The sequence below is a fragment of the Triticum aestivum genome, chromosome 6A (genome assembly GCF_018294505.1).
Source record: "Triticum aestivum cultivar Chinese Spring chromosome 6A, IWGSC CS RefSeq v2.1, whole genome shotgun sequence".
NCBI lineage: Eukaryota > Viridiplantae > Streptophyta > Magnoliopsida > Poales > Poaceae > Triticum > Triticum aestivum.
The window spans coordinates 215,377,678-215,388,828 of NC_057809.1; the positions used below are offsets into that span (position 1 = coordinate 215,377,678).

The following is an 11,151-nucleotide window of genomic DNA, read 5'->3' on the forward strand; positions in this document are numbered from 1 at the left end:
ATGGGCTACCTCAGCGATGCCCTGAGGATGCCTCGGGGCATCGCTGATGGGCGAAGGGCCCTCACTCATGCTTGTCCTTTAAGTGGCGGTTAATTATGGAGGGGCCGCCATTTATGAAGCATAGGACATGAGTGACAGACAATTGGTACGTGTTAAGTTATGCTTAGTGCATCAACTACGGTCGAACGCTTCAAACAAGCCCCCCACTTACCTTAGCAACCATCTATAACAGACAATTGTAGGAACCGTCACTTCTTTTACAAAATAATGTCGCGGGTCTTTTCTTAGAGCCCGTAACATATAGCTCATGTCCCCCAAAAAGATATTTTTTTGTTTTCACAGTGCAATAAATAGTATTCTGTTTTCCGAAGACATTTATACAAATTAATATAATGCGTCGGCACATTCACATTTCATGACATTATAGATCACATGCAAATTAAAAACTACACATCACCATTTGATAACGATGAAGTCATAGTGTTTACAAACATTAACAAATAAATGAAGTCTAAGGTGCCGGCGGGTTGTTGCCCGGATCGCTCCCAGGTGCCGTTCCAGGGCAACAACATGACGAGCTTCAAATCAATCACCTGGAAGGTGTGGGCTCCGGGGAAGATGGGATCAAACCACACTATGAAAAGGCGACAAAAAGGGCATTCAATCAGCGATCATTCTGATCTGTTGGGAGCTACGGCAGGAACGTAACAATTGCACGTTCAGGGGCAAGATTCAGTCTAAGAGCTATGTTATCGGAGCTATCAGAAGGAGCATGGAGCAATGGCGCCTAGCTAGAGCCAAGCACATCGAGAGCCCCATTGGGGACATGACAGGAAAAGTTATCCTGCTACCTGACCCCCTGTAATTTTCTCTTCGCATACATTGATCACTTGATCGAACATTGTTTTCCATATGCTCTCTGCTAAATCAATGATAAGCTAGCGAACGCTGGATATTTCAAAAGAAAAAACGCTGCAATGGCTTTGCACAAAGGGCAATGTACTCCAACCACACACAAAAAACACCAAAAATTCATTGAAAAAGAAAATGTAGAACAAACTATTCTCAATAATCTAAAGATTCATAAAAAGTAAATGAAACATCTGAAAAGAAGTGTTGCATTTCTCAAAATTAGAAAAACAAAACTATTTATAATCAATAAGAAAACAGAAATAAATAAATAAATTTGACAAGCAATCCAGAAAAGCCACTATTATTTTTGGGAATGTTTAAAATGAATAAGTTCAAAAAATGAGAACATTGAAATCTTTACTGAAAAGCAAGGGATTAGTGATAACTCACATATACTCCCTCCGTCCCATACTATAAGAGCGTTTTTGACACTGGCGCTCTTATATTATGGGACAGAGGGAGTACTTTACAAACATTCACGAAACCTAAAATCATCATATTTCGTAATTTTTCATGAATGTCCATAAACTATTTCATTTTCAAATCATATTTAGGATACTCAGATACGTTTTTTGTGTCAAATTTTTTATTTTGTTTTCAAGTTACCTAACTTCAAATATATTTCTTATCGTTTAGAAATCATTTCCTTATCCCTGAGTTCTTCAGTGACATGTATCTAATAATCTAAAGCTACACCTTCCATAGTCCAAAGTCCAAACTCATTTGAAGCCTTAAAGCTACATGCACTGCCAATTTGCCACACACGATATCTCTGAAGCTGCAACTGTGATGAACTGCAAACAGTGACTCTTCTGGGCCGGATTATCTTGCCGATCAGGTGACAGAGGATGCCTCGCTCTCCTTGGCAACTCTGATGAACACATCCTCCAGAGTCGTATCAGCCAGGCCCCACGCAAGAACGGTCATCCTGCTCTTCGCACTCTCCATGACATGGAACACCGCCGATATCCTCACCTCCTGCTTCGGCATCTCGAACTTCTGCGTCCCAGAGATGCGGTACACCCTGCTCACCGCTGGCGAGATGGACTGGACTAGCTTCGCCACCTCCTCCTCAGCCTCCTCACCCGCAGTGGTCGTTATCGTCAGCACATATGAGCCTCCGTACTTGGTTTTCAGCTGGAAAAGGCGGATTGGGTGGCTGCGTTAGCATCTGAAATCATGTGCGAAGATATGATCAACTTATTGGCGTACGTTAATTGTACCTCTCTTAAGTTTCCAATGCACTGCAAGGTACCATCCGCGATTATTCCTATCCGATCGCACAGAACTTCGGCTTCTTCCATTGAATGTGCTGCGAGATTTGTGGAAGTATGTTTTGAACTTTGGTCATGTGATGTCAAGTTCAACATGCACACACACAAAAATGCAGCGATGAACTGATATACTGCTATATGAGAATTGAAGGTAAAGTACTGTACTCGTGAGAATTATGGCCCTGTCCTGTTTGGCAGACTTGACGGCTTTCCATAGGTCTTTCCTTGATGCCGGATCTAAGCCAGAACTTGGTTCATCCATATAAACAACCTACAAATTTCTCCAAGCATGAATGCTCAGAAGCTTATCGAATCGTGAATGAATTCAGTTTATAAATACAAGTACCTTAGGGTCACCAATTAGAGAGATAGCGACGCTGAGACGACGTTTCATGCCACCGCTATATTTTTGTACAAGCTTATCGGGAACACCACCGTCAAACAAACGCACACTTTTCAGAGATTGTTCGATAGCCTGGAAAGAATTTATGTGCGGTTTTTATTAGTTTTTTCTGTACGGAATGATAATTTGGTTTTTATCCAAAAAAACTGGCAATATGTGATGATAAAACAGCGAGTTCTCTGCACAATATGTGAAGATAAATCGAGTTCCAGAAAAAAGTACATGAGTTGAATATGATAATTCTTGCCTGGAAATCATGGCTGCATCTGTACACTAAAATCTGTATCAGTTATTTTGGTTTCCACCTTTATATTGAGCCTAGGTATATATTGACTTCTAAATTTTCCAACAAAAGATTTTATATCTTAGATTTTGCATTGGCAAATTTGTACAAGTGTACAGGTTGGCTCAGAACATATCAGCCCTATAGGAAAATGATGTGCTCAGCTTTAATCAGCTGGTCAGGGAAATGACATTATGGTGCTTCAATGTTAAGTGGTAAATGGTGACAGAAGTCAAGTTCATCATATCCATGCATGGAAAATATCACTATATTAGATATATTGTAACACATTACCTGAGCTAATTTTGCACCCTTCAGTTTCTTGAGCCTGCCGTAGAACATCAAATGTTCTCGGCCAGTCAGATTTTCCCAAAGCAAGCTGCATGGTGATATTCGAAGGAGGGTAAAGCAATCAATCACAAGTTCAAAACTACATGGTCTTACACTAACCTAGAATCAAACTCGAAATAATCTGAGTGAGAGAGATAAGAAAATACTCATGCTGGGGACAAACACCAATTCCTGTATAAATTTTGTCCATGTCCAACCTTATGTCCATTCCTTCGATGTACGCGGTGCCAGACGTAGGTTTAGTAAATCCAGTGAGCTGTTGTCAGGTTAGAAGTCCTTAGTACCGTTTGGGATAGACAGCAAATTCCTCAGTGCAGTCCTACTAGTTCATGAACCCCTAGACATGTTCTTTGTTGCTGTAAAGAAATGTATGGCTGCACTTTTGAATGGTCATATTTCCTGGAAGGGATGTGCTAGGAATGATTTACCTACTACTCCATCCGCTTCACTATATCTGTCCAGTTCATATTTCTAGGAGGCACAATATCTATAATGATATATAATAAAATCAGACTATGCTTTACCCCAGTTGGATTCTGATGAAGGTAGCCCTATAGTAAATTATGGTATCTATAAAGTTCATGCCTACCATGTTGATGAGAGTGGTTTTTCCAGCACCATTTGGACCAAGAACACCAAAGCACTGCCCACGTGCCATTGAAAGGGACAACTCTCTGACAGCAATTTTCTTTGAATTGCCATCTTTTCCAGGGTACACTTTCTTAAGGTTGTCACATATGACTGAATAACTACCATTTGGTTCTTGTAAGAGCTGTCCAACCATCACTCTCTGTAAGGAAATATGCAAAGCTACGTTAGTATGCCATTGCGATTCGGCAAAAAAAACATACAGACACATTCAAGCAGGACTAGAATTTCAACCTATATGATTACACTCTAGGTTAAGCAGTTATAACACAGTATACAGCAATGATCATAAGGCTAACAGCAATGAAGTTTGTTACGATGTAGAAAAGGAGAAAAAAATATCGACACGACAATGTTAACAAACTGTCCTACTAGTTCGTGTCGATATTTTTGTTAACCTTATAACAAAATCAATCAGAGAACCAAGAGCTATTTTTTGTAAGGAACAAAGATAGCACACCTCTTTGATAACATCTGTCCTCTCCATTTCAACGGAAGCATTGAACTCTTGAATCTGTGTGGTCTGCTGTTGAGCAGATTGAGAACGGTTCCCAGCCCGGCGAGAGTGAAGAAGTAATACTGCTTTTCTAATTCCACTTTGAAAGGAACCAAAGTGATCCAGATAGAATGATAATAAAAGGAATAGGATCCATTCAAGTACCATTATGGTTAAAACACTCGCCATTCCATTTTTGGGATCATTCAGGTCACTCCACTGCATCCCCGTGCGGTCAATCTGACTTACCAGCAATGCAGATTGAGAAAACTCGTAGACAATGCGGTACAAAGAAAATGGAGGGAAAAGTTCCAAAAGTATAATCCAGCTTCCTTGAAATGAACAAATATAAAATTGCCACACAAATTATTTGAGTGATGGAATAAAAGCTTACGATCAAAGAAGCCCTAAAATCATAATGTCAACTGCATAATGAACTTTTACAAAGATAAACTTGCATGCATACTTGAGATGAAAATGTCTTCGATATAGGGCTTGAAAAAATAATCTGCTATAAGGCCGGACCCAAATACGTAGAAATATCCTGTCACTGCAGCGTGGTATGTCAACTAATCAGTGTAGATAATTTCATGCCATCTGATGTACTGGATGTTACTCTTTATGGAAGCATACCAGCAGCTGTTCTCACATTTGAGAAGCATGTTGCCATAAGAAATGCAAATGAAATTTGCAAGCTCATATAAGCAAGGTAGAACACAAACTGTACACCATAACTATTCAGTCGAAAGAATGTAAAACCTGAAAAATAGAGATGAAACTATCAGAAATGCCCTTGTAATTTATAGCTGTTCGACGACATTCCTTTATAAATGAAATTAGCACATTGATCAACCTTACCATGAACAACAAAACTTGGTTCAATACCAATTCCCAGATTATCAAAGAGAAGTAATTCTTATATTTTATTGCACAAAAAATACATCCATCGTAATAGAAGTATTATCTTACCAAACACAGTACCAAATACCATGAAGGACAGCAAGTATAGCATGGACAGAAGAATAAAATAGCAATAGGATATAGTCCAATATGGCAAATCACCAAGACCATGCATCTTCATCATAATCCTAAGCTTCTTTTGCTTCTCATATACAATGTTGGTCAAAATTACCTGTAGCAACAATTCATTCTTCTATAAGCTAAAAGTTGTTACCGTATTTATTTCCTTGTACAACTGTCAGAAAACAACATTCCAAAATATTCAAATCGACTGACGTTAAAAATAAATTCATAAAGACCTGCCATACCGGGAAAAGGAGCTGGATAGTCAATACATAAGGCAGCGGTCCTATCATTGAAGTTAGATCGAATGTACCCCATGATCGACCTGCTCTAGGCATTTCTTTAACAAAATCGAATGATATCTTCAGACCATTGCCTATTAAACGAAGGTATGCATTTGAAGCCTGCAAAATGAAACTTTGTGAAGTGGTCTCAAAAATAATTTAACAATGAAGGCAATAGTACGTGAACCGAGTCTGTGACATGAAGAACCAAGAACACATGTATGTTAGTATGACACTAAAATAATTTGTAGAGAACTGAAAGGTTGCAATACACAATTAAGCAATCAAAAAGGTTATCGCAAGAGATAGTGTGTACTAGTCTTCTCTACATTGAGAAAAATCGTACCATATTTGTTAACCGTGGAACTTGAAGCAGTCTAGGTATATTCCCTCCAAAAAATTGGAAGACAGGGATTGGAAGGCCATTATAAGCATCAAACTCGTACGTCGAGTTATATGAAATGATCAAGTTGAAGTTGCCCTGATCAGAGCTTAAGAAGTCGTATGCTGCAGACAGTGTAACTTGATGTCAGCGACTAGTAGAGTAGAAGAACTGATTCATGTACACAATCTAAGATGGAAATTTCTGACCTGCAGCGATTTCATTGCTCCTGTTCGTGTAGCCACTATATAGGTCATCACTGATGAGCCACGAACTGTCGCGCCAGAGCATTAATCCCTCCGTGCAATCCACATCTATTCATGGTTTCAGTAAACATCAGAAATAACTAGAATGCACTACACATGGGTGAAATTGCCAGATGCCATGACAGGACACTAATAATCCAGTTATGTATGCTAATATCAGAACAGCTGAAGTCGTTGGTGCTGTGAGTTTTTCTACTAAGCCATCATGTGTTCATTGTTCAGTAAGTGGTACAACGTTTTACCTTGGACGAGAAGAATTCTTTTTACCTCGGGTCTCAATTTCATTGCCGTGCACAAATGAGTATGAAAGCGTCAGGTTTGGAGTGCATTTGTTCTGAAGAAAGGAGTCCGCTAGAGAACTGCCTGAATACCCCGGATAGCTTGCCTGCAGTTTTCGATACGTCACGGAATTGCCTGAACATCAAGTATTATCATTCAAAACACATGGCTCAGGGAATCGAAGCTACCAGCACGAAATCGGCTAACGCGGAGATGTCGTCGGCCGACACGTTCACCGATGCGTGGTGAACCGGGATCATGTTATCCATCGCACCTGCGATGAGCAAAAATCATGTCAAAAAACCACTCACCAAGTAACAGAAACAGAGTTACGGCATACTTCCGACGAAGGACTGGTTGGTGCCGGTGACGAGGAACTTTGCGGCGCACAACCCCAGCGACCCGCACGACGCGCCGGGGGGACCGCCGCCGAACTGGCTCGTCGACGACGGCGGGATCTGCACCACGGGTGGCCATTTGGACGCGCGAGGCTGCGGGCAGTCATCCGAGCACGCCGGGCCTCCCGTGGTGTTCGCCGGCACGACGGCATTGCTGCAGTTGCAGTTGAGAGGGGTGGTGTCTCGTTTGACCGCGCGGTTGATGGCGATCTGCAGGCCTCCGATGCCCGCGCACAGGATCAGCGGGAAGAGGATGAGGCAGCAGTTGGTCTTGCAGGCGCGCCTCTGCCGATTCGATTTAGTAATCAGAGAAAAATAATATTTTTATCCCAAAGAATTACTACTCCCTCCGTCCCATAATGTAATAATGTGAAAAAAATACAAATTTCCCAAATAAACATACAAATGATATGTCATGGAGCAGTACTGCAGAATTCTACAGGAGTTTAGACACGACTTTTTAAAGAAAAAATGGTTTAAAGAAAAATTGAACTTGTCCTTGTTAAATAACTGTAGAATCCCACAGTACAAGCTACAGTACTCTAGATTCCTAGAATTATACAGGAGTTTAAAGAAAAAATGTTTTGAATTATCCTTGTTAATTGCTGGGCTCTTGGCATAGAAATTTGAGAGCTGTAGTTGTATGATCCATAGTTCCAAACAACGGCCATAGCATAAATTCTGATTCTCTATAAAAAAAAGAAAATTGTACTCCTACGTGTGAAAGAGGCTGAATCATCTAAATCGCTGGTTTGGGGTTTGAAAGCAAGATTTCTCTGATTGCAGCGGAGCTGAATCTTGAAACCAAAACGATGCAGTATGTATTTACTGGAGTACAGTTTTTCCGTTTGCGGAATTAATTGCTTGATAGTAGGCACAATTAGGATTGATGCTACGCTGAACATTTGTGTCCTTCCCACCAAAAAAAACATCACGAAAGATGCATTTCTGTCACAGATTCCTGGTGCATGGCACCCTCCCAGTCCCATCTCACGGCCAATTGCGCACGCAACGCAAAGAGCACAAGAAGAAGGCAAGATAATTCTGCGCGATGGGATTCGAGTTCCACACGAAACTACTCCACGGAGAAGGAGAAGAGAAAGATGGCATGGGGCGCGTCACCTGGATCACGAGGTTCTTCCTGAAGAGCGCGTTGGTCTGCTGGAGGCTGCTGGAGCCCATGTCGCCTCGCCTCTCCTCTCCTCGGAGAACTCGACGAGACAGACGGAGGGGAGCCACCGCACCTGTGCTGGTTTTTAGAGTGTCCAGCCGGCCGTGTGGAATGGCGAGTCTGCCCTCTCTACGGAGTTTACCGTGGTCGTGGTCGTCACCGTCGAGGGGGAGACCGTCCTTTCTTCCAGCCGGAGGTCAAGGCCCGGTCTGTCTCGTTCGCTACCGAGTGGCACATTTGGCATCTTGCGTTGAGTCTGCATTGGGTTCTCTGTTCGTTTTCGTCAGACCTCGAAAGGAAATCCTCCAAAGGATGTCTCCGTATTGATTGTATAGGAGATAGTACTATATGGTATTTAATGAATGCTAATTTGTCCTAGTACAAGAACAACATAGTACGAGCTCAGCAGGGGTGGGGCGCCGTATTTTATTGTGATGGTTTGCTGATGGTCACGGCCGTGGCAAATAAATTACCGAACCGCCATGGACATGCAGGTTCCTCGTCAGAAGGATTAAACAAAAGTTTATTTGAACCTAGATTTAGCCGATGAGTAGTCATTTAAGCTATGTGCTTCCTTCCAGGCGAAGGTCTCTCTTTCACACCCTTATGTTGATTTGGTAAATCAAGAAATCCTTTCGTCCTAAAATAAATGTCTCAACTTTAGTACTAGTATAAAGTTGTACTTGTACTAAAGTTGAGATACGTACTTATTTTGGGTCGAAGAAAGTGGTACTATACTTGATTTGGATTATAGTGTAATACTTTCATAGCTTTATATTATAAATAGAATAGTATATGAAACGGCCAATAAAAATCAACCCATTATAAGAATGGCGAATTGGCGAGTGCTAGGCCCCGGTCAGCCGTCCCAAACTTTTGGCCAGCCACCAGTCAGCCGCACAATGCGCTGTACGAGAGCCGTTCGATTTTGTGTGTTCGCCTTCGTCGCATCGCGCACCACAAGCCCACTGCCCTAAGTTCACCGTGCCCCCGCGCATCACCAGCTCGCTTCTCCCCATGCACCGACGGCTCGTCGTCGTCGGACTTGCGTCACCACCTGCTCGTGTTGTAGCACCCCATCCGTGCCGCCATCCTCTCACAGCTCCGCCCGCGCAGTATGTTACAGCTATGGCAGATGCAGTTGCAGCTTTGCGGCCTTTGGTTGTAACATCGCGGTGCGAACTCCGTCGACCTCGTAGCACCGCCGCGCCATGGACGCTATTGAGAAACCTTGCATGGAAAACAAAAAAAATTCTACGCACACGCAAGATCTATCCATGGAGATGCATAGCTACGAGAGGGGAGAGTATGTCTATGTACCCTCGTAGACCGTTTAGCGGAAGTTTTTATCAAAACGTTTGATGTAGTCATACACCTTCACGATCCGCCCGATCAAGTATCGGACGTACGACACCTCCGTGTTCAGCACACGTTTAGCTCGATGACGTCCTCGCCTTCTTGATCCAGCAAGACGGGCGAAGTAGTAGATGAGTTTCGGCAACACGACGGCGTGGTGACATTGATGATGCAACTATCTCCACATGGCTTCACCGAGCACTACGAAAATATGACCGGGGGTGAACTAGAGGGAGAGGAGTGCCGCACATGGCTTGGAGATCGTGGTGTGTCTTGCCCCTCTCCATCCACACACACACATATATATAGGTGGGGGGAGGAGCCGAGGCAGCCTAGGGTTCCCCAAAGGGGCCGGCGGCCACCTTGGGCGTCTGCCCTGCCCTGCCCACCCCCCTTGCCTTCTCAAGCGCGGGAGGAGGCAGGAGGGGGTTGCGCCCCCCCCCCTTTTCCTTTCTCCCATGTGGAGGGGAAGGCAGAAGGGGCTAGCCCTCCTCCCTTTCCTTCCCTAGGGCCGGCGGCCAGGAAGAGGGCTCGCCAGCCCCTTGTGGGCTGGTGTGTGCCTCCCCTTGGCCCATTAGGCCCATATACTCCCCGTAGGTTTCTCGGAACCCCTTCCGGTGACCCGATGACTACCCGATACATTCTGAAACCTTTCTGTGACCAAATAGCATCGTCCTATATTGTTGGGAATCGTTGCATGAAAAATATAAAATAATCTACACACACACAATGATCTATCCATGCAGATGAATAGCAACAAGGGGGAGAGTGTGTCTACGTATCCTCGTAGACTATAAGCGGAAGCATTTCACAACGCGGTTGATGTAGTCGAACTTCTTCGCGCTTCAACCGATCAAGTACCGAACGCACGGCACCTCCGCGTTCTGTACACGTTCAGCTCGGTGACGTCCCTCGCCTTATTGATCCAGCAAGACGCCGAGGTAGTAGATGAGTTCCGTCAGCACGATGGTGTGGTGACGGTGATGGTGAAGTGATCCTCGTAGGGCTTTGCCTAAGCACTATGAAAATATGATCGGCGGTGTAAACGGTGGAGGGGGGCGCCACACACGGCTAAACAATTGGGTGGGTTGTGCTAGGCGCCCCCTGTCGTGGTTCTAAGACTGACAGTAGAATAGGGGGGTAGGAATGTAGAGGCAAGATCCTAGCTATGGAGGAGTTGTACACACGAGTTTTACGAGTTCAGGCCCTTCTCGGAGGAAGTAACAGCCCTACGTCTTGGAGCCCGGAGGCGGTCGACTGAATATATGTGTGTGAATTACAGAAAGTGCGAACCCTTGTCCCAGAGGAGGGGGTGGCTTATATAGAGTGCGCCAGGACCCCAGCTCCCCTCCGTTACACAAGGTTCAATGCTCATAAAGGAGGGGCTTTACTGGTAACGTCTGCAGTAAAGTGTTGTAAATGCCCATAAAGCTATGGTTTAAGTCCTGACCATTGCAGAGTGGAGGGTTTCTCATCTTCTGGTGGTCGAGTGTCTTGAAGGTGGTCGAGTGAGCACATCTTCTTGGTCGAGTGGATGATGGTTTCTCTTCGACTGCTTATGATTCTTTGTAGAGATGTCCTTGGGGAGGGTATGTTGGACAGATCCATGACCCTACCCTAGGTAC

The 11,151-nt window shown here is 43.8% G+C and overlaps 1 protein-coding gene across 2 annotated transcripts; it reads right to left on the reverse strand.

The window, feature by feature from the left end:
* Positions 1-1,457: 1,457 nt before the first annotated feature.
* On the reverse strand, positions 1,458-8,330 carry LOC123127300 (ABC transporter A family member 7). Of its 2 annotated transcripts, XM_044546948.1 has the most exons (18): positions 8,122-8,330; positions 6,942-7,284; positions 6,790-6,875; positions 6,590-6,707; positions 6,266-6,370; positions 6,021-6,181; positions 5,636-5,794; positions 5,337-5,499; positions 5,001-5,126; positions 4,834-4,917; positions 4,332-4,699; positions 3,813-4,013; positions 3,370-3,479; positions 3,167-3,251; positions 2,533-2,661; positions 2,352-2,457; positions 2,136-2,224; positions 1,458-2,049 (listed from the first exon to the last, which is right to left on the reverse strand). In XM_044546948.1, the coding sequence occupies exons 1-18, from the start codon at positions 8,179-8,181 to the stop codon at positions 1,747-1,749; spliced, it is 2,796 nt and encodes a 931-aa protein (XP_044402883.1). In that variant the 5' UTR covers positions 8,182-8,330; the 3' UTR covers positions 1,458-1,746. The 2 variants fall into 2 exon arrangements, with proteins under 2 accessions (XP_044402883.1, XP_044402884.1); XM_044546949.1 differs by lacking the exon at positions 8,122-8,330 and having other exon boundaries at positions 1,460-2,049; positions 6,565-6,707; positions 6,942-7,144.
* Positions 8,331-11,151: the final 2,821 nt, after the last annotated feature.